Source organism: Lycium ferocissimum, chromosome 6 (genome assembly GCF_029784015.1).
Source record: "Lycium ferocissimum isolate CSIRO_LF1 chromosome 6, AGI_CSIRO_Lferr_CH_V1, whole genome shotgun sequence".
Classification (NCBI taxonomy): Eukaryota; Viridiplantae; Streptophyta; class Magnoliopsida; order Solanales; family Solanaceae; genus Lycium; species Lycium ferocissimum.
The window spans coordinates 962,425-990,161 of record NC_081347.1 but is presented as its reverse complement, the minus strand read 5'-3'; the positions used below and the strand labels follow the sequence as shown (position 1 = coordinate 990,161).

The 27,737-nt window shown below is 31.3% G+C and overlaps 2 protein-coding genes across 4 annotated transcripts; one reads left to right on the top strand and one right to left on the bottom strand.

The window, feature by feature from the left end:
* The first annotated feature begins 145 nt into the window (after positions 1–145).
* LOC132058801 (uncharacterized) lies at positions 146–4,709 on the top strand. Of its 2 annotated transcripts, none has more exons than XM_059451157.1 (6): positions 146–717; positions 2,673–2,784; positions 2,872–3,043; positions 3,201–3,391; positions 3,545–3,667; positions 4,310–4,709. In XM_059451157.1, the coding sequence occupies exons 1-5, from the start codon at positions 260–262 to the stop codon at positions 3,659–3,661; spliced, it is 1,050 nt and encodes a 349-aa protein (XP_059307140.1). In that variant the 5' UTR covers positions 146–259; the 3' UTR covers positions 3,662–3,667; positions 4,310–4,709. The 2 variants fall into 2 exon arrangements, with proteins under 2 accessions (XP_059307140.1, XP_059307139.1); XM_059451156.1 differs by having other exon boundaries at positions 147–717; positions 3,545–3,692; positions 4,333–4,709.
* Positions 4,710–5,726: 1,017 nt separating this feature from the next.
* LOC132058800 (uncharacterized) lies at positions 5,727–27,341 on the bottom strand. Of its 2 annotated transcripts, none has more exons than XM_059451155.1 (5): positions 27,003–27,341; positions 25,877–25,991; positions 25,224–25,305; positions 6,188–6,239; positions 5,727–6,074 (listed from the first exon to the last, which is right to left on the bottom strand). In XM_059451155.1, the coding sequence occupies exons 1-5, from the start codon at positions 27,312–27,314 to the stop codon at positions 5,925–5,927; spliced, it is 711 nt and encodes a 236-aa protein (XP_059307138.1). In that variant the 5' UTR covers positions 27,315–27,341; the 3' UTR covers positions 5,727–5,924. The 2 variants fall into 2 exon arrangements, with proteins under 2 accessions (XP_059307138.1, XP_059307137.1); XM_059451154.1 differs by lacking the exons at positions 25,224–25,305; positions 25,877–25,991; positions 27,003–27,341 and adding exons at positions 6,592–6,673; positions 7,252–7,366; positions 8,441–8,866.
* Positions 27,342–27,737: the final 396 nt, after the last annotated feature.

The following is a 27,737-nucleotide window of genomic DNA, read 5'->3' as shown; positions in this document are numbered from 1 at the left end:
AAAAGAAAAAAAAAAAGAGAAGGTCAGAAATGGGACCAGAAGGAGCATGGGAAAAGTGCAAAAAGTAGTGAACAAACTTTTAAACTAAGCTAAGGGTATATTCGTCATTGAATGCTTATATAGATAGAGAGAGAAGAGACACAGACAAAAAAGAGAAAGCTTAAAGAGAGAGAGAGAGAGAGATCAAAGAAGAAGAAGAAGAACAGAGACACACTGTGAGAGTAACGCCGTTAAATTTTGCATATGAAAGCGCAAAACCATGGTATCTGACCAAGAAATAGCAAGAGGTGTTGAGATTTTGCTCCGTCAATTAGACCCTAACGCCGTTACATCATTAAACGGCGTCGTACAACAACTTGGAGCGAAACTTGGACAAGACCTTTCACACAAAACGGAGTTTATCAGTAATACCATCAGCCTTCTCAGATCACAGTCACAACAACAAAAACAACAACAACAATATCCTTCAATGGTTAAAGACCATTTTGCCCTCTTGAATCACCCCCAGTTTGCTAATAACAGTCAAGCTCAACAGCAGCTTTATTCCCATTTTGCCCTTCAACAACAACAACAACAACATTACCAACAGCAACTCTACTTTCAGCATCATGTGCAGCCGCAGCAGCAGCGGCAACCGCCGCCGGTGGTGGTGAGAACGGCTGCTGCTGCTCCAGCTCAGCATGTGTCGTCAAATGTCGCTTCTACCCCTAAGGAAAGGTATGGTGTGGCGAGGACAAATTTGTCTTTTTATTTCTTTTAATTTCATTTTGTCTATTTGTTCCTCACTCTATCCCAATTTAATTTAAGTGGCTTAGGTTGACTGGGCACGGAGTTTAAAAAATAAATAGAGACTTTTGAATCTCGTGATTCTATATTAAATATATGTATAATGTATTAAAATATTTTTTTGGATCTTGTGGTTAAACATGTTATTTTTTAATTTCATTTTGTCTATTTGTTCCTCACTCTATCGTGTCCTAGTCTGACTGGACACGAAATTTAAAAAATAAATTGAGACTTTTGAATCTTGTGATTACACGTGTATAATGTATTAAAATATCTTTTGAATCTTATGGATATAAATTTACCATTTAGGATATTTAAATTATCAATTTTATGAGGCACTTTTTTGGGACAAACTAAAAAATTAAAGTAACACTTAAATTGAGATCGTTTGTCTCAATTTATGTGGCACCTTTCGGGTTTTAAGAGTCAAATAATTTTTTTTTTTGACAGTGAATTTTTTATATGTCTTGTAAATATAAATATTCTATGAATTGTCAGTTATTGTTACTTATATAGCACTTTTTATGTAATTTTTAAATATTTAAATTTTATTTCAAAAAAAGTTAAAAATTCCAAATCTGAATTCACCAATTCACATTCAAAATTGAAATGTTTGACTCTCGAAATTTGAACTTTTCGCATAACTTGGGATAGAGGGGTGTAATATATTTGCATGGAGAAAAATTGTTTTACTAAAAAATTCAACAAAAAAATTACTTACTACATGATTGTTATTCCCCCGTGAAAATTCGTAAAAAATGCATTAGTTTTTTCTTTATTTTTTATTTTTTAAAATCGTTATTCTAATATTTTTTGCCTATTAAGGGGCCAGGGTTGAGGATTTGGTGCTGGTGGTTGGGAAAATATAGGTTGAGTAAAATGCGGTTATGTTTTGTTTCTTTAAAAAAGAAAACTTTTTTTATTTCACTATAATGTATAAAGGTCTAGTTAATTTATCCCATATAGCTAGTTAGCTAACTGGGATTAGCAATTTATATGGTATTATCTTTTGTTATTTTAATTAGTCATTTCCCTGTTTGTGTTCAAAGTTGGTTGCAATTTTTGGTCAGCAAATTCGTCAATAGTTGCTACATTTCGTCGCATATATTAACATGCTGATACTATAGGCTGTTACCTAGCCAAGTCAGGATCTTGTTACAATCTGCAAGAGTAGACAGAAGTTTAAATTCGCCGTAGTTGCTCGGGCTAACTGTTTCTTTTAAATATTTTTTTGATAGCGGTCCCCACTTTTGGGACTACATTGGGTATGTTGTTGTTATTGTTGTAATTTTTTGATAGTGGTGGTGTCTGAGCACTTCGTCTATTCCACCGGGTGTGTTTAGGTTAACCATACTTTGGCAAAAAGTAATAGAAGGTGAAATGGATAAAAAATGATTTTTGCTTTTGCATCTGCTTGATGCTAGGTCAAAACAGTATTAAATTGTATCAACTACCTACTTTAGAAAGATAAAAGTGATCATTAGAACATAGAATTAACTCTTTATAATTATCCATTTTACCCTTTCTCTTTTTTTCTTTTTTTGGTTGATGAAGTAAGTTGATCTTTGGGGAGGAGTGAGTTCATCTTGATTTGAGTCTGGACTTTTCTTTTAAGTAAGTTTCAACCATTTTTGGGGAATTTTAAAATACTGTCTTATGTTGCATAATGATGACGAGGAATGCATTGCACGTTATACTGGGAGCTTAAGTATTCCATGGTTTTAGACCAATTTTGTTTCCTAATCAGTGTCTGAAACTCAATAATAATTGATTTTGGTTCAGTTAAGTAAAACATGTTCCCTTAGTTATATAAGAGTTGAGCCACTTGTTTGTATGGTTAACTATCCAAACCTTCTCGTATTTGATCCTGTTTCTATTTTGTCCAGTGCTACTTCTGGAACAAAAAGGAGAGGCGGACCAGGCGGTCTAAACAAAGTCTGTGGTGTTTCACCTGAGCTTCAGGCCATTGTTGGTCAACCCGCGATGCCCAGGACAGAGGTATGACTTTCATATCAAAAGAAGTTCCCGAGTTTTAGTTGGCTGTTACTATATAGATCATAAATATATCTATCTTTGCTCGATCAGATTGTGAAGCAGCTGTGGGTGTACATCAGGAAACACAACTTACAGGATCCTGGTAACAAACGAAAGATTATCTGCAATGATGCTTTGCGAGCACTCTTTGAAACAGACTGCACCGATATGTTCAAGATGAATAAGCTGCTGGCTAAACATATTACGGCACTAGATCCTTCAAGTATGTCAAATCGAAAAAACGCTTTCAGTTTGTAATATATCTCTTATTTTTCACACTTCCCAAAAGTATATAGAAAAGGAAAAAATCGACAAGTAGCTACAGTTTGAAGGGTTTATAACTATTTTATTTAAGACGTTCCCCTCTCCAACCCCTGCAGAACAAGCTGAGCAAGCTAAAAGATTGAAGGTTGAAGCTGATTCTGTGGCTGCTAAGGTTGAACAACATGGTTCATCCACTGTTACAATATCTGATGCGCTCGCCAAATTTTTTGGAAGTGAAGAAAAGGAGATGCTCCAAACAGAGGCTGTGAAACGTATTTGGGAGTATATAAAGCTTAACCAACTTGAGGTAGATGTCTATAATCTACTTGTTTTCTTTTGGTTATACAGAGGCGATGTGTTTGTGTTTCTCTCCTCTTAGTTCCTTTCTGGTTTTCTACCTCCTTCCCAAGCAACATAATCACATATCTTTGCATCTTTAGCATATCTTTTCTGCTGGCAGGATGCTGTAAATTCTATGGTGATTGTGTGTGACGCAAAGCTTCAAGAACTCCTACAATGTGAAAGCATTTCTGCTGCAGAAATACCTGAGATGCTGGCACGTCGTCATTTTGTCTAGCAATGACTATGTGTCTACGTCACTATGATAGGTAAAAAGATCATGTTACATTAACCCCTTCATACACAGAAAGGCTAGTTTACCATTTTGTCCTCGAGGGAGATTGTATCAAATCAAGAAACATAACAAATATTCCATGATATTTTTACTGGTTTTTTGCAATTAGTGGTGTAAATATCTTAATTTTACAATTCTTATGCAAGAAACCTACAGATAGGAAGGTTCACAATAGCTATCACTTAATTTAAAGGGTAATTAATAGAAAATGTACAGTATGCTTTCTGAAGGAAACTGAAAGAAAAGTTTTGCTGTTTCATTTAATGCAAGCAAGAACTTTTCATTTTGCCAATGTCAAGACAAACAGATAGTTAACATTATCTAGAACTAGAATAAGCTGAAGTCATTCTAGCTCTTGTATGAGCTATAGTACCGGAGCCTTTTTTTACTGTTTCTTCCTCTTTAGTTCTAAGATGAATTTTTTTTCTGGTCTACAGAAGTGTTCTTAGTGACATGACAAAATTGTTGCCCCTCAAGTAATCTTCTAATATCTTATATTACAAGATTATGTTCGACTTGAACGTATGAAAAAAGATTATGTTTGACATTAACTTTGATCTGTTTACGACCTTTTTTGGTTTGATCCGCAACCTCCGGCTGTGTTGTTTTGGCAGGTATTTCAGGTCATAGCTGTCCAGTTGGTTGATGACACACTAATGTTTCCGAAGATGTATCTTGGTTTTTAGGTAATTTTAGTTTCTTAACGTAGTTAGACTTATGGTATGTAATTAGAAATCTGGATTGATCTGCCCCCGGGCTTATGGCAGAAGGATGTTTTTGTAATTATGCCACGGCCTCAGTCTAGGTTCACTAGTTCCTTTGTTCTTGTAAAATCCTGGCATTCTTAATATATGGATAGTAGGAACATTAACAGATTCTTAGCTTGTTCGAACACTTTGGAATTAAGATGTACATGTCAGGTCTACAATATACATTGGAGGGTATATTTCTTTTTCGTCTTTGATATAAAATTTCCGTCACTTATTGCTTTCTTTGACCCTGTTGAGGAAATGTCCCATGACCAGTTACAATTTGAATAGAATAAAATGACCATGCAAAGATCTTCTCTGTTTTATGTACGAGTGACATTTCAAACGTCGGAGTTATGTCACTTTCTCAATGCTTATAGCAATAGATTGAAAGTTGCTTCGTCATTGAAGATATTCATAGATGGAAGCAAAAATGCTGCTTCAATTGCTACAAATTCATTTGAGTGTTCTCGTTATTAGTAGTATTAGTTAGTAATCGCGTAGTTTCTTTTCTTTCATGTGTATTACTATCTGTTGCCTCATTTGCTTTTTATCTTACTAATTTGTTGTCATATTTTTCTTGATTGCGTACTTCAAATCCTTTTCTTTTAGTTTAGTTAGTATCTATCGGTAACAACTTCTCTTCCCACAAAGGTGTGTATTATTATATTTTACCTCATTTACTTTTTATCTATGTTGTTTGTTGTTGTATTTGATTATAGATAAAACACATGTCAAATCCTTTGATTTTCTTTTCAAAATTTCTATGATTTTTGTAAAATTCTTGTGGAATGATCTCTCTCTCTTGAATAAAAGTCGAACATGTAAACACAAATGCCGACGTGGCACATAATTTTGTTCGGTGTTATGTCACCCCACACATCACTTCATGTCGATATGTGTTAATATGTTGTTGTATTTTGGCATATTTAAGTTCCTTCTTATGCACTAGCAAAGTTTAAGTTATTGCTTTCTCCTTGTTGAAATGATCTCTCATTTATGTATTGTGCCTTGATTATATACTTACCTTGTTTCTTTGATGTAAAATTTCAAAATTTCTGTTTTTGCTATTTTTGTTCTTCTTGTGGAAATGATCTCTTATGATGACCAATTACAATTTGAATAGGAAGAAAATAACCATAGTAAGGTGTCAACAAACAAACAACATCATACCCAGTGAAATCTTTGTAGGTCAAAGGGCTAGAAGTTAAGTACGGGGGTATATTTGAAAAATATAATGAAGGTAGAGAGGTTTGTTTCCGATAGACCATTTTTACAAGGACATGCAACCATACTAAGGTGTCTCTATTTTATTACCGATCTCCTCTTAAAAGGGTCATATAACTAAATGTCCTGCTGATTAATAGCGTAGCGATTGTGAGTTGCTTCTTCTGTGATAAATCTTCATAGATGGCAGCAAAAATTGCTGCTTCAATTATTATAATGTTTTTAGTGAATTACATAAAGTTCCTAAAGTTCTTGATCAAGTACAACAGAGCTGCAATTAGTAGAACCATAAACAAGATACTCATTGCCTGTTTCTCCTTTCCTTTGAAAAGATCTGGACTCATCTTTTGAACTGCTCTCAAAAGGAAGGATGATATTTTCTAGTGAAGTAAAGAAAAATAGAAGGAATAATATTAGTACTAGCTAAAATTGTAGGTCATGTATCTATAATTTTGTTGTCATAATGTATTACTATTATTACTCAGTTACTCACCAATCTAACTGGCTCAATATGAAGGAGTGGCTCCATGAATATCTCCACATTCCTGTCATTCAAGGGGAAAATTGTCAGTTCAGACTGACATCCATTGAGTTTCGTATTGATGGGTTCGCTATTCACCGAGTTTCGAATCGTGCCCCTGACCTTTCTTGGCTTTAAACGAAATTGTATATTTAGCTTTTAGATAGGTTTATAGACATATATCGTGTTTTCCAGCTTCAAATAATTTTCTTTTTAACTTCAACCGAATATTGTCCAAATATCTACATAATTTTCTTGAACTGCATGTTTTCAATGTTTTTTTTGTTTTGTTTTTTGATGTTTAATATATATACACACACACATATTAAACAAGGATAGAGGAAATCTTGAAATTAGCATTCTTTTTTTCTCTTCACCTTATCAGCATCTTGCCCTGGTAATGATGGCAGGTATAGATGCTAAAACCTTTTCCAACTGGAATATGAGTGTCACTGCATGCTGCAAAAAAAAGAAAAAAAAGAAAAGGCAATGAAAGACGGACTAAACTTTTTCCCACCTACTAATTAGAAGAATTTGAATTAATCGGGTCATATTGATGGGCGCTATTTGCACGATTTGCCTTGTTCGGGGGTGGTCTTTAATTTTTTCCCTTCGTCTAATACTCCGAGGTTCTGGGTCGAACCCCGGCTTAGTTAAAAAAAAAAATACAAAAAATCGCAAGGCAGAGGTTCGTAACAAAATTAGGACTATTCAAGCAAAAGCTCGGCCTTAAGGTAGAGGTTTGCCCTAGGACAAACTTCTTCTTAAGGCCTAACTTTTGTCCGAATTGTCCTAATTTTGGGCAAATGTTCGGCCTTAAGGCAGAAGTTTCGTGAAAGGCTTTCCTTGCGATATTTTTTTTTTGTTTTTGTTTTTTGGTGCAAAAATTAAAGACCAGCGCCTTTGAAGGGCAATCCACACAAAAAATGCATATTAATCAGAAGAGAACTCAAATTAGTTGGGTCAGCGAATTTCGAATATTGGACGATAACAAAAAACAAAGTTGGAAGAATAAGAGAATAGAACAATGGGCTAACCTAGTTCCCAAACAACCTCAACGGTTGTTCCATCATCTGTAGTGGGTTTAATGACAAACTCAACGTTATTATTCTTCAGGATCTTTATGATTGAATTGAAGAAATCCATTACTTGCTGCAGGGAGAAAAATAAACCAAAAATATATCATCAAACTTGTTTGTATATAGAACTACTAGGACCAGGCAAAGGGAAAATTTGTTTAATATATACTCCATTACAAATGTTACAGGACATTAATTAATAAAAAATAACACATATTTAGATTTATAAATAAACCACAAGAGATTTTCATAAATGGTCATAGAAGATCATTTCCATGAAAATATTTGAGCCGTTTACAATCTCAACAAAGCCTTCCCTTCCCTATTATACATGGACCTCATATGTATATTATCTGTTTTAATTTTTTTTTTTCGCAGCCTTTAAAAAGGCCATGTAATTGCACTAATTATACAAGAATTTGTCTAAACTACTTTTTATCTCTCTCACGAATGTCTTACTTTATAATTAGTATTCCACTTGCCGGAGAGGTAAGGATAATGTTCTCAATAAAAAAAATGAATATGAATGAATGGCATCTTGTTTTTCTAAAAACGTCTAGTATTTTGAACAGAATCAGTTACCAACACGACTAATATTTGAGATCAGAGACAGTGATAAATAGAAGTTTAACATATCTCATTCGTTTAATATTTCGAAATAAAATCAGTTTGTCAACACGACTAAGAGCACATCATTTGGATGGACTTAAAAAAGGGGCGAAACGCTTATAACACTGGGACCTCAAAACGAGTTTATAAGCCAAAAAAAATAATAAGTAAACTGCTTTAGATAAGCTAAGCCAAACAGACTAAATTATCTTTTTGGGCTTATTTTAAGCACAAAATGGCTTTAAGCTGTCCAACCAAACACTCAAAAAGCAGTTTTCAGCAACTTATAAGCCAATCCAAACAGGCTCTAATATTTGAGATCGGAGATAGTGATAAATAGAAGTTTAACATACGTCACTCTTTTAATATTTCGAAATAAAATCAATTTGTCAACACGACTAATATTTGAGATCGGAGACAGTGATAAATAGAATTAGTTTAGCATACCTCATTCGTTTAATATTTCAAAATAAAATCAGTTTGTCAATACGACTAATAGTTGAGACCGGAGAGAGTGATAAATGAAAGTTTAACATACCTCCTTGCCATAGAAAGTTTGTAAGGAGGAGGCAACATTGCTAATGCATCTACATTCTTCTCCAATTATATCAGATAATTCAACAAGATTTTTATTTCTAAGTGCATTATAAAGTTTTTGTACTGTTTCCATAGCTCTTTCGCCTTCTTCTGGAGTATTTTCTGAATTATCTCTAGCATTACATTTCAAAGGGTATAATAGACATTTGCTTTTGGATATATAACTCAAAGAAGAAACTTGGTTTAAATCGATAAAACTAGAAACATATTTTTGGTCATGAAGTTGTATTTTTGGATGGAGAGAAAAATATTGGGAACTTTTTTCTTGGAAAATTATTGGGAATTTTTTATTAGAGATCAAGTTAGAAGGGAAAGTTAGTGAACTCATTTTCAAGAACACTGGATGTGTATGAATGTGAAATGATTTGGCAATATATTTATAAGGAGGATTATATGGTACTTTTGCATAACATGAGTTTCACACATGAATAAAATAAAGCATAACCTGCTCATTAAGATTGCAAGTATTGCAAGATTGGAATAGTTTTTTGCAAAAGCACTTCCTCTACATGTTGAGTATCATGGCCTAAGGAATAGATATAGCTATATTACCTTTCGGTATACTTCCAATTGAAGCCATTATAAGGCAAAAATCAAATGATTTGTTTACGATAAGAGTATGATCATCCAAAAATTATTAGAATCTATCTCCCAAAACCATCCATAACAATTTGTTTCTTTCAAACCATTGGAGAGGACTACTGATTGCAACTTTCATGTGACTTTTAGACATTTTCCAAACATCTAATTTTTGGTACCAATCAGTAATCAAAAGTTGTGATAGTTAAAGCATTACTATGTGATGAATGACATTTCCTTTGGAAATACGTTGTTGGATTTGCACGAATGTTATTTAGTACTATGTCCATTTGGTAACAAGTTCACAACATATCATTTTATAGGCACCAAAACATGTTAACATAACCATGTTTTAAGATAAATATATCGGAATGTAGGACTTCACAAGGATAGAGGTTTGGGACAAAGTGTATAAAAAAAAAAAAAAAAAAAAATAGGGATCTTTACACAAATAGTCGGCTGAATTAATTGTTTAATATTCCTTGTCGGTATACATAGATTATACACTTGTCGGATATTTTTTGGTGTAAGCAGTTGGGTGAACGATTATTTATGTTAATTTTTTAATAAAATGCAGGTGTGATTGTGTATGTGAATAAGTAAAACTAATTGACTATTGACATGCAATGAGCCGCTCCTATCCATAAACAAATGGCAACTCATCTTTCCTATAGTGATTAGAGAAAACTCTGAACATAGTCTGCTACATGGCTGAGGTGTTATTATTTGACTACCCATTTTCATCCATTCTCTAGCGTTGTGAGAACTGAGAACATGATATTCGATAGATCTGGTAATTGGTCTTCGACTTAAACGTCAATTGATGTTGTTAATCAAGAAGTTAAATGATATGTCTATAGTTATTTCCTTTTCAATTTTGATCATGAATTCTTTAGCCATCTAATCTCTTCAAACATCGTCACTACTACTAGGAAAAAAATAATTAGCGACGCACAAAGTTCCATAGCTAAATAGCAAAAAATCATGTTAATCCCGTTTAGCTATGGATTAGCGATGTATTATAAGAAAAAATAATTAGCTAGGAGCTATTTAGCGATAGATTAGCTGGAGATTACCGGTAAATTCTGTAGCTAATTCCATATTTTCTAGTAGTGCGTGCTCCTGAATGTTTTCAAAATGACACTCTTCGTGATCATCATACACATGCAATTTAATCAGTTTGGTATAGAATATAACAACATACGCTAGTTAACGAGTGAGTTCTTTATTGTTTTTTTTTGGGTGGTACCTTATAGAATTTAATGCATTTAGTTAAATATCAAGAAGTTACATAAATACTAGAAAATGAGTAGCATATTTCATAATCTACAACTATTTATCATATTACATAATCTACAACATATGCCTTATATGTATATAGGGTATATATGATTTTATATCATAATTCAAGAATATTGCTATAAAAGGCTAAAAATAAGGAGTTTCCTATATTAGAGATAACGAAATTCAATATATATTAAAATACATTAATTACTTTTCTAAATTTCTCCATCATATACTCAGCAAATAGTTTAAATATTGTTATGATATATATTATACTACAATTCTTTGAAAAATTATATATATAATTTTACTTATATATTACATATATTTCACTATTATATACTATTTATTATATGATTTGTTATGTATATTAACTATTATATACTATATATAATATTATTTTTTATGTATATTACACAAAAGTATTATATATATATATATATGGGTGCGTGTGTATTTTATATAATATACAGTATATTTTAACTCAATGTAAATTGTATGTAAATTAACTCATTTATATACTGTATATTATATAAAATATACACATTTAAATTTACATTGAGTTAATTTCCTTTTTATAAAAGAGAGAAAAAAATTGAAGAATAAATATGTGATGGCGAGTAAAGAAAGTCAATCCTGAAAGTCATGTTTAGAATTTTAGTATGGGATGGGGTGTCATAATGTAATGGTTAAAAATTAGTATAAATTTATATTACTGTAAATTTTTAAAGGGCATTTTACTAGATCCTTCAAGTATGTCAAATAGAAAAAACGCTTTCTGTTTGTAATATATCTCTTATATTTCACACGTCCCAAAAGTATATAGAAAATGAAGAAAAGGGAAAAATCGACAAGTAGCTACAGTTTGAAGGGTTTATAAATTATATAGGAAATGCTTAATTAGATTACCAAAAAATAGTCTACTCACAAAAAAAAAAAAAAAAAAAAAAAAAGAATCTGGTTACCCTCCTCACGCCATTGCTTCAACTAAGTGCAACACACACATTATACTTTCATATATATATATAGTTAAAATGATATCTAATACACAAATATTTAGTTTAAATTAAATTATAGCTGTGGGTTATATCATGTAGTTATTCAAAAACATATTCAATAGGTAACAAACGAAAGATTTGAAGAGTTTGCGAGTGTCAAATGAAACAGACTGCACCGATATGTTTAAGTGAATAAGCTGCATGAAACTCAAAATAAACATATTTGTACAATACTAGATCCTTCAAGTTTAAAGGTTTTCAGTTTGTAATATCTCTTATTTTGACTTTTGCCTATATAAAATAAGAAAATTGGGCCAAAATTCTATTTACAGTTTGAAGGGTTTATAACATTTTAAAACATCCACTTTGTCCAATATAAACAAGTGACACAACTAAAAATGAAGGTTGAAACATCAAACAGACTGCTAATATGTTAACAACATATATCATCCTTCAGCACAAAAATTCTGTTTGTAATATATCTTCAAATTTTTGCAATGTACAGCTCCAACAATTTGAACAAAACAATTTAAATCCACTTTGAAATACCCCACATTTACTTCAGACATGTCTCCTAATATTGTTTTCTTTTGGTTATACTTAGTTCCTTTTCTCTCCTCTTAGTTCCTTTCTGGTTTTCTACCTCCGTCCCAAGCAACATAATCACATATCTTTGCTTCTTTAGCATATCTTTTCTGCTTGCAGGATCCTATAAATTCTATTGTGATTGTGTGTGACGCAAAGCTTCAAGAACTCCCACAATGTGAAAGCATTTCTGCTGCAGAAATACCTGAAATGCTGGCACGTCGTCATTTTGTCCAATGACTATACGTCTACGTCACTATGATAGGTTAAAAGATCATGTTACATTAACCCCTTCATTCGCAGAAAGGCTAGTTTACCATTTTGTCCTCGAGGGAGATTGTGTCAAATCAAGAAACATAACAAATATTCCGTGATGTTTTTACTGATTTTTTGCAATTAGCGGTTTAAATATCTTAATTTTATAATTCTTACGCAAGAAAGCTACAGATAGGGAAGGTTCACAATAGCTATCACTTAATTTAAAGGGTAATTAATAGAAAATGTACAGTATACTTTCTGAAGGAAACTGAAAGAAAAGGTTTGCTGTTTCATTAATGCAAGCAAGCACTTTTCATTTTACCAATGTTAAGACAGACAGATAGCTAACATTATCTAGAACTAGAATAAGCTGAAGTCATTCTAGCTCTCGTATGAGCTATGGTACATGAGGCATTTTTTTTTTTTTTACTGTTTCTTCCTCTTTGGTTCTCAGATGAATTTTTTTTTTCTGGTCTACAGAGGTGTTCTTGGTGACGATGACAAAATCGTTGCACCTCAAGTAATGTTCTAAAATCTTATACTGCAAGATTATGTTTGATTTGAACGTATAAAAAAAGATTATGTTTGACATTAACTTCCATCTGTTTACGACCTTTTCTGGTTTGATCCACAACCTCCGGCTGTGTTGTTCTGGCAGGTATTTCAGGTCATAGCTGTCCAGTTGGTTGACACACTAATGTTTCCAAAGATGTATCTTGGTTTTTAGGTAATTTTAGTTTGTTAACATAGTTAGACTTACGTTATGTAATTAGAAATCTGGATTGATCTGCCCCCGGGCTTATGGCAGAAGGATGTTTTTGTAATTATGCCACGACCTCAGTCTAGGTTCACTAGCTCCTTTGTTCTTGTAAAATCCTGGCATTCTTAATATATGGATAGTAGGAACATTAACAGATTCTTAGCTTGTTCGAACACTTTGGAATTAAGATGTACATGTCAGGTCTACAATATACATTGGAGGGTATATTTCTTTTTCGTCTTTGATATAAAATTTCCGTCACTTATTGCTTTCTTTCAGGGCCGGCTGAAAGGGTAGGCAGGTAAGGCAATGGCCTAGGGCCCCACCTTTTTGGGGGCCCCAAATTTTTAACACCCTATATGTATATATTTACTACTTTTAAAAAAAAAAAAAATAGTGTAAGTTGAATTGGAAGTTTGAAGAGATATTGGGATGAAGTACAACAGTTATTTCTTTCTTTTATTATAGGGGTGGGGTCCGCATTGGGAATATTTTTGGGTAGAGAATGGTAACCTCTTCCCTTTTATGTGTGTGGGGGGGGGGGGGGGAGTGGATACATTGAGCATAACTGGGGGAATGGGATACTATTCTTGGTAATTGTATATTTATAGTATCCTTATTTATTTGGGTAAGTATTTTATTATCTATATTTACTTATTTTCTTCTTTCTTTCATCATTCTTGTTTTTTATTATTATTAAAAATTCTCAGTTCTCCTAAACATTCTGCTGCAAAACTTAGTACTTACGAAAGATTAAGATTTACTTTTTGGCGTCTTCTTCAATTATCAAGCATTGCAACAAGCAATCATTATATTGAAGCAGCGCAACACTATTTCAATATCTTTGTATTAGCTTATCAAATTCTTGAACCAGGTTTTATTGTTCTAACTTTATCTTATATTTCATTGAAAATTTGTCATTGTTGATATTCTTATTTCATAAGTAAATATTTTTGTTTTAGTTATTATTAGAATTTGTTCAATTTAAATATGTTAACTAGAAAATATGAATCCGGTTATGCAAAAAGAAAGATTGAATGGATTAGCTATATTATCAATTGATAAACAATTGTTAGAACAAATAGATTATAAAACAATAATTAATGAGTTCGCATCTAAAAAAGCTAGAAAAATAGACTTTAAATAAAAATATATATGACGATCTTTTCTTCTTCTTCTTCTTCTTCTTCTTCTTCTTCTTTTTAAAAATTAGGGCCTATCTATGAAGTTTGGCCTGAGGCCCCCAATCTTGTTGAGACGGCCCTGCTTTCTTTGACCCTGTTGAGGAAATGTCCCATGACCAGTTACAATTTGAATAGAATAAAATGTCCATGCAAAGATCTTCTCTGTTTTATGTACGAGTGACATTTCAAACGTCGGAGTTATGTCCCTTTCTCCAATGCTTATAGCAATATATTGAAAGTTGCTTCGTCTGTGAAGATATTTGTAGATGGAAGCAAAAGTGCTGCTTCAATTACTACAAAATTTGTTAGTGGATACATGAAGTTCTTACTGTTTTTTAAAAAGTACAGCAGGGCCGCAATAAGGTCTGCGCATATTTTACCCTCTCCAGACCCCACTTGTGGGACTTCACTGGGTATGTTGTTTGTTGTTGTATTTGATTATAGGCAAAACACATAAACAAGCCCTTTAACTTGGCGCGAGCTGGCAACTATGACCTTAAACTTTGCTAGTACACAAGTAGGCACTTAAACTTGCCAAAAGTCGAACATATAAACACAAATGCGGCACAGCGGCGACGTGGCACATAATTTTGTTCAGTGTTATGTCACTGCCACATCAGTGTCACGTCAGCATATGTGTTTATATGTTCAACTTTTGGCAAGTTTAAGTTCCTACTTGTGCACTAGCAAAGTTTAAGGTCATAGTTGTCAACTCGCGCCAAGTTAAAGGGCTTGTATAAGTATTGTGCCTTGATTATGTATTTACCTTGTTTCTTTGATGTAAAATTTCAAAATTTCTGTTTTTTCCATTTTTGTTCTTCTTGTGGAAATGATCTCTTATGATGACCAGTTACAATTTGAGTAGGAAGAAAATAACCAGACTAAGGTGTCAACAAACAAACAACATCATACCCAGTGAAATCTCACAAAGTGGGGTCTGAGAAGGGTAGAGTGTACGCAGACCTTACCCCTACCTTGGGAGGTAGAGAGGCTGTTTCCGATAGACCCTTGGCACAAGGACATGCAACCATACTAAGGTGTCTCTGTTTTATTACCGATCTCCTCTGAAATGGGTCATATAACTAAATGTCCTGCTGATTAATAGCGTAGCGATTGTGAGTTCACTACAACAGATTTCATTATTTGTGATGAATTATTTTGTCACTTAAAAGTCATATTTCCATATTTCGTCACAAAAAATCTTTCGTGACAAAAAAAAAATTCGTCAGTCTTTCGTCCCTAAAAGTGGGTTGCTAAAAGTTTACAAAGACAACTTAGTGTTTCGTCGCTGAATAAAGTTATATTAACTATAAAATAAAATTTCGTCCCCAAATGAGTAGTATTTATGACGAACCTATTTGTCATGAATAGCGTAAAAGATTTGTAGCTAAAAATAATGTACGTCGCTAAAAAGGTGGTTATTACCGACAAATCTAATCTATCACTAACTATAATTTTAATTAGTGACGATACAGATTGTCTTTAAAGCTATGCATAATTTGTAGTTAAAAGAATGTGATTACGTCACTAAACACTATATGCTTTGTGTACGAAAGGAAATTTTCGTCTCTAACTAATTAAATTAGTGACAGATTTGTTTGTCTAGGAAAGACAACAATTTCGACGTTAATCTTTTTTTTTTTTTTTTACAACATAAATTTGTCACCATATGTTATCTTAATTAGTGACAATTTCAATTGTCATCAAATATTAAGTTAATTTGTATTAAAAATGTAATTATTTTATTAATATGAAGGCCATTATGAAATAAATTACTTTTTTCACTGTATTTAAAATTTCAGACCGAATGAAAATGTATCATACAATTTACTTTCCGTAAATAGATACTTTTGTTAGCCAAAGCGTACTAGGGAGTATTTAAATCTGTAAATGAAAGACATCACAAAAATTCAAACAAAATCAACTACTAATTACATCTATAATTATTCTGAGATAACATGGGTCCAAACATTGAGTAAATAAAGTGAAATCACTCAATCATAAAAAGTCTAATTGAAATACATGAATAATGGTAAGCTGGGGAAAAAAAAAGTATGTTGCTTCCTTATGTGCTAATGCACAACATCTTTAAATTAAAAACTTCATTCTTGAGACACTTTTTGCACCTTCATGTACCTGTGTGAAAAGAAAAATATAGCATAATTTTAGTATATACTTTTTAATATCATGATTTAAGCAAAATATATCTTCAAACGTTAATCATAAAACTAACATTAATTAGTGAAGAAAACAAAAGAATGAGAAAGAAATAGTAATTTCTATATAAAATCGTTAACTATTTAATTGTAAGGATCAATAAAAACTTACCTCCTTATCAAAAGAATGTTAAGAATTCCTCCATTAAAACAAATTATGTGCGGGAGTTGAAAACTCCATAGAATAATTGTTCCTTGTGCTAACTGAAATAAATATTCAAATAAAAATTCTAATAGAAACTTTTATTAGGTAGAGATATCGATGAGTAAAAACTAGACAAGAAAGGGGTTAATTTACAGCGATTGTTGGATGACAATCAGGTGGGGAAATAGCAAGACGTTGATAGAAAAAGAAAGGAAAAAAAAAAAGCATGTTATAAATATTATTTATTATTATGGATGTCTATCTTTAGGAGAAATATTAGGGTTAGTGACTTTGGGATCAAGTCACTTTTTCCCTATAAATATAGAGGTTCTTCTCCATTGTAAATCAATCCCGAACAAGAGAAATAAGAATTTTCCTCTCTTCTCTCTTTCTCTACAATTATTCTTGTTCTTTGCTTTATTATTTTATAACACGTTATCAGCACGAGACTCTGCCATTTTAAATTTGATTCTCTACTTCAAGTGCAATTTTTGAAGTTACACGAGTGCAAAGATAAGTATTGTATTTTAATCCTTCACTGTGTCAATTGTACTTTTTTGGTATTTATTCACTCCCATTATTAGGAATTTGATATGCCACCCGTTACATGGCATGCTCGAGATTAGTAATAACTTCTCTTTGTTTTGTTTTCTTTTGCCGGTTGTGAAGAAATCAAATTAAAGCTCGGATCTGCCCCCTGTTAACATGCTACTCCAGAGAGGGGTTAAGGTAATTAGGTAAGTGGTGACTTGAGCACCAACTTTTAAAAGTTTACAAACCTACGAAAGCATTAATTGCTCCTGAAGAGCAATACGAAATAAGGCATCACAAATATGGTTGATGCATTTTTGGTGACTGTTTATCAATATGTGGAATTTATTCTACAATTATTTTATGAATTGGATATATAACGATGCTTCAGATTCGCTCTTAAAGTAACAATTGCTTTGAAGCCAAGTATATCAAAGATATGTTAGAGGAAAATTATCTGCATTATACGTATACCGCGATTCGCTCCCTAAGTAGTAATATCTTAAAAGATGTTCTAAGCTATCACGATTTGTTATGCTTAAGGCACGTTCAGATAATTGTTCCATTCCTAAAGAATGAGAATTTTTTATAAATGTTATAAATACAGATCCATTCCCTGAAGTGAATGTGATAGTACGTAGTAAAGCTTATAAATGCGGATGTGAAGTTATCACGACTTATCTCCAGAAGAGATAGAATTATTGGGAAAAAAAATTCTAAAAATGATTGACTCCCGAAGTAGTAATTTCATAATTCTGCTTCCGAAGTAGCAAACTCAGAAATCTGCTCCGAAGTAGCCTATTTTTTCACTTTACTATTATTTTTGCATATCCATTTAATTATTGTTTATTTCATGACATCAGCAGTGTTCAAAAATCAATTAAGGGCTCCAGAAGAGCTAACTATTTATCTAGAAGACCATGTCACTAGTAGTGTCCAAACAATATGTGATTATGAAGAATAAATTAAAGGCTCCTGAAGAGCTTATATAGTATTATGTAATTCATTCTATATTGTAATATATGAAGTTGTTATGATCAAAATACAAGTTGTAGTAAACTCGAAGTTTACTAAAGTAAATGGCTATCATATCGAATATATGATTGGAGGATTAAATATCTCCAAAATTATAGTGGGTAAGAAATATGTATGTGAATGGTTACCGTCTTTATTCTCCAAATCGTACTATGCAAATATAAGCATGATGAAATCACATGTCATGGTAACCAGAAGTTTATCGATGCGGAAAAGAATTCATGTCATAGTAAATCAGAAGTTTACTAAAACAAATAGCACATGGCATGGTAAACTTTGAAGTTTACTAGTATAGATAATTTTATCGATTGGCATGAGCAATTTGGCCACCCGATTCAAATATGATGTGCAGATTGAATATTCGACATATATTGAAGAACCAGAAGATTCTTTAAGAATTTATTTTTGTTGCTTTTTCTCATTATAAGTGGATTATACTAGCTAATGTTGGGATTGAATTTTCCAAATTCTGAAAATATAGAAAAGGTGAATATGGGCCCATTCACCTGTTATGTAATGTCTTAAATAGATGCATCGATAAGACAGTCACATGTGCGTTTATTGTCAACCTGCAGTTTGACATATGCAAAGTTACTTGCTCAAAAATGATTGAGTTGAGAGCGCAATTTTCAGATTATGTAATCAAGATAATTCATCTTGTGAATGCTAGTTTATATCCAAGTTGGTTTGGCGTTGAATGCCTCCAATAAAAAGCTAAACCATTGCTTATGAGAACAATGCTTCATGTGCTAAATTATGATAAATTCTCACCTCATAATTGGTTCAGGGTTAGGAACCATATATTTCCATCTAATAGTTTTTATGTGTGGTATATGATTAATTAATCTACCATGATGCACAAAGATGGATTCCCCCAAAGAAGATGGGATATATGTTAGTTTTTCTAACATAGGGGGGAGAGAATAAGCAGCTGAGGAATATGTTATGAATTATCATTAGTATGATCCTCATTCAAAAGATAATTCAACTCAAATGCTAGAAGCATTTGCTGACCCAAAATTAATTTCTAATTTCAGATGCAAAATGCTCCTATTAAATTCATGTCCCTGAAGGATAGAGTCTATAGCATGCATGAAGCGTGGTAGACTAATCGGTTCCAAATGCAATAATCATTGAAAAGAAAGAAGAGCAAATGATCAATGATCATTATATGGAGGTAATGTGCTCTTGAAGAGCCTACGACATAACACTTCATGAAACCTTATGAGAGGTTAGGTACCTAAAAATAATGGAAGTGATGAGATCTCAATAAGTTATTTCCTATTGCAAACCGATACAAGATAATATATCGTCGACGATATCTTTGGTACAATATAGCACAATATTGTAAAAGATTGTGAGGATCTAAATTCTACGTCTATTAAAGCATGCTAACGTAGAAATTATTATCAAGTGAAATGATGAATCTTGGTAATCGTAAAGCTTATTGGACCTACTTTTGTCCGGACACCGGAAGATTTCATATCATTTAAATAGAAATAGATGTTGTCACAGCCTATATGAATTACTTGACAAAATTATATGAAAATTCTTGAAGAATTTTAAATGCCTGAAGCATATATAAATTGTAGAAATTTGTTCATAATTCTTATATGAATTAAGTTAAGCAAGGTGAATGCTATTTTATCACCTTAATGAATATTTACTGACTAAGGGTACAAATGACTCTATTTATCCTTATGTCTTTGTGAAAATCAAAATCTGTCATATTGTTGGTGCAAGTTGATTACTTGAGAATTATTGAAACTCTTGAAAAGTTTTCAAAAGAAATAGATTATCTGTTGAAAGAAGCTGAAATGAGAAACTTGCAAAATTTTTGGGTCCTGAAGTGCCATATCTTTATGCAATTGATGCATTTATATATTTTGCTATGACTATGAGGGATTATAGTCATACAATGTTGTTCTACATGACAGTCAAATCATATAAAGATAACATCTGTTTATAAAGCAAGTCAAGAATGCACTTGGAGTGATTTCAACAATACAACTCTATTCAAAGACTGAAGATGCACTAGCATACATAGCCCAACTAAGGAGAGGATTCATAAAATCACAAGGCATGTTTCACCAAAGTTGTTCTTCACACACAAGCTCCAGAAGAATGGTGATATCAACGTGTAAGAGATTTGCTCGAGCGATAATATGACTGATTTATTCACCAAGTCTCTACCAACTGAAACTTTCGAGAAGATGGTGCACAAGATTGAGATGTGAAGATTCAAGTTTTTGGATTGAAGTTCTCATCAGGGGGAGTTAATGCGCGTTGTACTCTTTTTCCCTTTCAAGGTTTTTGTCCCACTGGGTTTTTCCTTGTAAGGTTTTTAATGAGGCAACCAAATGGCGTATTATTAGAAATGTGTACTCTTTTTCCTTCACTAGAATTTTTCCCACTGGGTTTTTTCTAGTAAGGTTTTAACGAGACACATTATCTATCAAATAGACATCCAAGGGGGAGTGTTATAAATATTATTTATTATTATGGATGTCTATCTTTAGGAGAAATATTAGGGTTAGTGACTTTGGGATCAAGTCACTTTTTCCCTATAAATATAGAGGTTCTTCTCCATTGTAAATCAATCCCGAACACGAAAAATAAGAATTTTCCTCTCTTCTCTCTTTCTCTACAATTATTCTTGTTCTTTGCTTTATTATTTTATAACAAAGCAGCAATACACGTAGGGAATTTTTTTTTCTTTGGAGTGTATGTAGTCGCATTTAAGTTGGATACTTCAAGTTTACCTGAGTGGGGCTGGTCGTGGGTTACAGGGAGACAATATGGGGAATGGATAAGAGGAAATTTTACGCCAAAATATTTGAGGGAAGGCAAATTAATTGAAAGTCAACTTTTGTTATTTTACTTTCCCTCCAACATTTCTTGTAAAATTCCCATACTTAAAAAAAAAAAAAACAATTAAACGACTTACCATTAAATATTAAAATTATATTCCTATCTTTGATTTTTGTATTATGAATGATTTCGAAGGCTTTTTACCTCACATATTCACTTTGAAAATAATTTTGTATACATCGATATTATATATGCACCTGAATATTTGTAGTGAAAAAAGTGAAAATAAGGTTTTAGGTGTTTTTCAAATACAACTTCAAGTTGTATTTGTAATTTTCATGGTCAAACAGTGATTTTCAAATAAATTAACAAAAAAACCGAAAAAAAAGTAAATAATTCTCATGACCAAACGGGCACTAAGCTTCATGAATTTTACAAAGAGCATACATATATATTTATTATTATTATTATTATAAAATTCAAAATATTTTTTCATATTATTTTGGTGCTATTTTGTCATTTCATTTGCCAAATTACCTTAATATGTATTGCATGTATATTTTACATAATTTGAGTATTAATTTTATTTATGTAACTTAAATACATATTAATTCTTAAAGTACAAAATGTATTTGATGTTTAGAAAATATACAAATCATTTCAAAATAAAGAATTTTCTAATTAAATACATATTTAAAATTACTAACTTATAAATATTTACGTCTTATTACTATATATTTATTCTATTTACGGTATTTATGTTTATCATTTTTAGTCCAAGAAGTTTGATTAATTTATTTGATACATAATTCAATCTCATTTCTACTCCAATTTGGTCAATTTTTAAAATTATATTTAAATTGGCTTTAATTGTGCAAGAAATTGATATTAATTTAAAACAAATTTATTGTTATGGCAACCAATCTATAATTGAAATGATTATGGCTACGAGTTAAAATGAATTTGGTTATAATTGCAAGGTTCAAATAAATGAAATTGAAAATGATTGAGATAAAATTATTTCTCACCGTAATTCTTACCAATACAGTGACAAAATCATGGAAAATATTTTTAATAATAATAATAATGATGATGATGATGATGATGATGATGATGATAATGCAAATTTATATGATAGAGTCTCGTAAAAAAAATTCTTATCATAAATATTTATCTATTATAATGGGTGCACTAATCATTACAAAAATTATACTGAATATATATTATAGATGATTTTTGAGTTATGAAGTAGAAATTTGAATATATAAAAATCTACGACGTAAAACATTTTTCAAAGTATTTTATTGAACATAAAATTAATATGCATATATATGTTGACATCATATTTTAACTCTCCACATTTACGTTAATTTATTGAGCTCCGTGAATTCTAAACATAGTAGAAATATCTATTGATTACTATTATAAAGTCAAAAATATTCTTCCATATTATTTTGGTGCTATTTACCATTTCATTTGGAAAATACCTTAATATATATTATGTATATATTTTATATAATATTTATGTATATTAGTTACATATTATTTCCTAAAGTACAAAATGTATTTGATGTTTTCAAGTATTAATTTTGTGTGTGCATATTAGTTACATATTATTTCCTAAAGTAGAAAATGTGTTTGATGCTTGAAAATTACTAATCATTTCAAAACAAAGACTAACATACACATTTAGAATTACTAACTTATAACTATTTACGGCCTATTACTATATATTTAGTCTATTTATGGTATTTATAATTTTATCTTTGTTTAGTCCAAGAAGTTTAATTAATTAATTTGATACGTAATTCAATTTCAATTTTACTCCAATTTGGTCAATTTAAAATTATATTTGAATTTGACTATTCTGGCAACTTCATGGCTATGATTGAAATAATTTTGCCTATGAGTTAAATAGAATTTGGCTACAATTGCAAGGTTCACATAAATGAAATTGAAAATGATTGAGATAAACTGTTTCTCGCAGTAATTCTTACCAATACAGTGAAAGAATGATGGCCAAATAATTTGAAAAATAATAATGGCCAAATAATTTGAAAAATAATAATAATGCAAAATTATCTGACAGAATTACGACAAAAAAAAAAAATGTTCATATAATAAATATATTATGTATTGTAATGGATTAGCGATAGATTTACTATAACGATTTTAATAAATGGATTTTAACATAAATGGTCATTAGAGATGTGCAATGTGCTAAACATTAGAAAAATTGTACTGAATATATATATATATATATATATATATATATATATATATATATATATATATATATATATATATGGAGAGAGAGAGAGAGAATAGATGCTATACAGCTATAACAACATTTGACATTATAAAAGTCCAAAATATTTTTTTCATATTATTTTTGTGCTATTTTGCCATTTCATTTGACAAATACCCTAATATACATACATAATATATATCAAATTAATTAGATATTATTTCCTAGAGTACAAAATGTATTTGTTATTTTAGAAATTACAAATCAGTTCAAAAAAAGAATTGTCTAATTACATACATATTTAATCAGACAATTACTAATTTATAACTTTTTACGGATTATTACTATATATTTAATCTTTGTACGGTATTTGTATTTATTTCTGTTTAGTCCTAAAAGTTTAATTAATTAATTTAATACATAATTCAATCTCAATTTGGTCAATTTTTAATATTATATTTGAATTTGGTTTAATTGTGTAAGAAATTGATTTTACTTTAAAACAAAAATGACTAATCTGGCAACTAATTGCTATGGTTGAAATAATCTTGGCTACGAGTTAAATAGAATTTGATTACAATGGCAAGGTTCAAAATTCGGCCTAACTGTCCAACATTTGGCAGTCTAGACCCTATTCAATGCACCAATCCGCTTGTGTGTTGCATGTTTATTGATGAATAACACTCTAACTTTTATTTTATCAGATTAAAGATATTTCTATCATTGATGATCTTTCAATTAATAACTAAGAATATTTTTTTGTAGCCAATAATTGCACTATTCAACTACGAAATTTATGTCGTAGCCATTTGAAAATTGTATTTTCTGTGACAATATTTCGCCGTCACTAAATTTTAGGTTAAATAGAGACAATATTACAATCGTAACTAATTGTTTCAACTATTAGTGACAAAAATAAAGGTCACGATTAAATACAAAATTTTTGTGGCTAAAGTGTACAAGTATTAACTACAAATGCTAATTCGTCATTATTGTATCAATGAATTTTTTGTGATGAAAGTTTTTCGTGTCTAAAATTTAACCAATTTTAGGACGAAAAATGATTCGTCACAAATTGGGTACATCATTAATGACAAAATAGTGTGTCACTAATAATTATAAATTTGTGGCTAATAGTGCCCAATAAATGGCGCCAACCCATTTTTTGGTGGTAAATTTTAGTGGACAAAACTTTGCTACGACTTTTTGTGTTTCGTCATTAAATGTATGTGCCTCATGTATTTAAAGACGAAATATAATTTTCGTCACAAAAAATGAATAATTGGTGACGAATTTCATGCCGTAGCTAGTAATTTCGTAGCTATATATCACATTTGTTGTAGTGGTTGCTTCTTCTGTGATAAATCTTCATAGATAGCAGCAAAAATTGCTGCTTCAATTACTATAATTTTGTTAGTGAATTACATAAAGTTCCTAGAGTTCTTGATCAAGTACAACAGAGCTGCAATTAGTAGAACCATAAACAAGATGCTCATTGCCTGTTTCTCCTTTCCTTTGAAAAGATCTGGACTCATCTTTTGAACTGCTCTCAAAAGGGAGGATCATATTTTCTAGTGAAGTAAAGAAAAATAAAAGGGATAATATTAGTACTAGCTAAAATTTTAGGTCATGTATCTATAATTTTGTTGTCATAATGTATTACTATTATTACTCAGTTACTCACCAATCTAACTTGCTCAATATGAAGGACTTGCTCCATGAACATCTCCACATTCCTGTCATTCAAGGGGAAAGTTGTCAGTTCAGACTGACATCCACTGAGTTTCGTATTGATGGATTCATTATTCACCGAGTTTCAAATCGTGCCCCTGACCTTTCTTGGTTATAAAACAAAATTATATATTTAGCTTTTAGATAGGTTTATAGACATATATTGTGTTTTTCAGCTTGAAATAATTTTCTTTTTAACTTCAATTGAATATTGTCCAAATATCTACATAATTTTCTTGAACGGCATGTTTTCAATGTTTTTTTTTTTGATGTTTAATATATATATATATACATAGACACACACACGTTAAACAAGGATAGAGGAAATCTTGAAATTAGCATTCTTTTTTTCTCTTCACCTTATCAGCATCTTGCCCTGGTAATAATGGCAGGTATAGAAGCTAAAACCTTTTCCAACTGGAATATGAGTGTCACTGCATGCTGCAAAAAAAAAAAAAAAAAAAAAAAAAAGGCAATTAAAGACGGACTAAACTTTTTCCCACCTACTAATTAGAAGAATTTGAATTAATCGGGTCATATTGATGGGTACTATTTGCACGATTTGCCTTGTTCGGGGGTGGTCTTTAATTTTTTCCCATTGTCTAATACTTCGACGTTCTGGGTCAAACCCCGGCTTAGTCAAAAAAAAAAAAAAAAATCGCAATGCAGAGGTTCGTAGCAAAATTAGGCCTATTCAAGCAAAAGTTCGGCCTTAAAGCAGAGGTTTGTCCTAAGACAAACTTCTTAAGGCCTAACTTTTGTCTGAATAGTCCTAATTTTGGGCAAATGTTCGGCCTTAAGGCAGAAGTTTTGTGAAAGCCTTTCCTTGCGAAATTCCTTTTTTTTTTTTTTGGTGCAAAAATTAAAGACCAGCGCCTTTGAAGGGCAATCCACACAAAAAATGCATATTAATTAGAAGAGAATTCAAATTAGTTGGGTTAGCGAATTTCAAATATTGGACGATAACAAAAAACAAAGTTGGAAGAATAAGAGAATAGAACAATGGGCTAACCTAGTTCCCAAGCAACCCCAACGCTTGTTCCATCATGTATAGTGGGTTGAATGACAAACTCAAAGTTATTATTCTTCAGGATCTTTATGATTGAATTGAAGAAATCTATTACTTGCTGCAAGGAGAAAAATAAACCAAAAATATATCATCAAACTTGTTTGTATATATAACGACTAGGACCAGGCAAAGGGAAAATTTGTTTAATATATACTCCATTACAAATGTTACAGGCCATTAATTAATAAAAAATAACACATATTTAGATTTATAAATAAACCACAAGAGATTTTCATAAATGGTCATAGAAGATCATTTCCATGAAAATATTTGAGCCGTTTACAATCTCAACAAAGCCTTCCCTTCCCTATTATACATGGACCTCATATCTATATTATCTGTTTTAAGATTTTTTTTTCACAGCCTTTAAAAAAGCCATTTAATTGCACTAATTATAAAAGCATTTGTCTAAACTACTTTTTATCTCTCTCACGAACGTCTTACTTTATAATTAGCATTCCACTTGCCGGAGAGGTAAGGATAAATGTTCTCAATAAAAAAATGAAGATGAATGAATGGCATCTTGTTTTTCTAAAAACGTCTAGTATTTTGAACAGAATCAGTTACCAACACGACTAATATTTGAGATCGGAGACAGTGATAAATAGAAGTTTAACATATCTCATTCGTTTAATATTTCGAAATAAAATCAGTTTGTCAACACGACTAAGAGCCTGTTTGGATGGGCTTAAAAAAAGCAGCTTATAAGCTGCTTTAGATAAGCTAAGCCAAACAGACTAAATTATTTTTTTGGGCTTATTTTAAGCACAAAATGGCTTTAAGCTAGCCAGCCAAATATAAGCTGTTTTCAGCAACTTATAAGCCAATCCAATCGGGCTCTAATATTTGAGATCGGAGATAGTGATAAATAGAAGTTTAACATACGTCACTCTTTTAATATTTCAAAATAAAACAGTTTGTCAACAAGACTAATATTTGAGATCAGAGACAGTGATAAATAGAATTAGTTTAGCATACCTCATTCGTTTAATATTTCGAAATAAAATCAATTTGTCAATACGACTAATAGTTAAGACTAGAGAGAGTGATAAATGAAAGTTTAACATACCTCCTTGCCATAGAAAGTTTGTAAGGAGGAGGCAACATTGCTAATGCATCTACATTCTTCTCCAATTATATCAGACAATTCAACAAGATTTTTATTTCTAAGTGCATTATAAAGTTTTTGTACTGTTTCCATAGCTCTTTTGCCTTCTTCTGGAGTATTTTCTGAATTATCTCTAGCATTACATTTCAAAGGGTATAGTAGACATTTTCTTTTGGATATATAACTCAAAGAAGAAACTTGGTTTAAATGGATAAAACTAGAAACATATTTTTGGTCATGAAGTTGTATTTTTGGATGAGAGTGAGATTTCATTTTTGGATGGAGAGAAAAATATTGAGAACTGTTATAAATATTATTTATTATTGTGGATGTCTATCTTTAGGAGAAATATTAGGGTTAGTGACTTTGGGATCAAGTCACCTTTCCCCTATAAATATAGAGGTTCTCCTTTATTGTAAATAAATCCCTAACAAGAGAAATAAAAGAATTCCTCTCTTCTCTCTTTGTCTACAATATTTTTCTTGCTTACTTTATTATTTTATAACACGTTATCAGCACGAGTGTCTAATTTTTATTGGAGTTTAATCCACATTAGTATTACTGTGTTTGAAAGCTTGACGGTGCCACCCACTCTTTACTGAAAATAAAGTGAACGATTCACAGAATGTAATTAAGCATGTTTACAATTCTTCATGAGTTATGTGCTTTGTATGTTATATTTTGCGGTAGTAATTC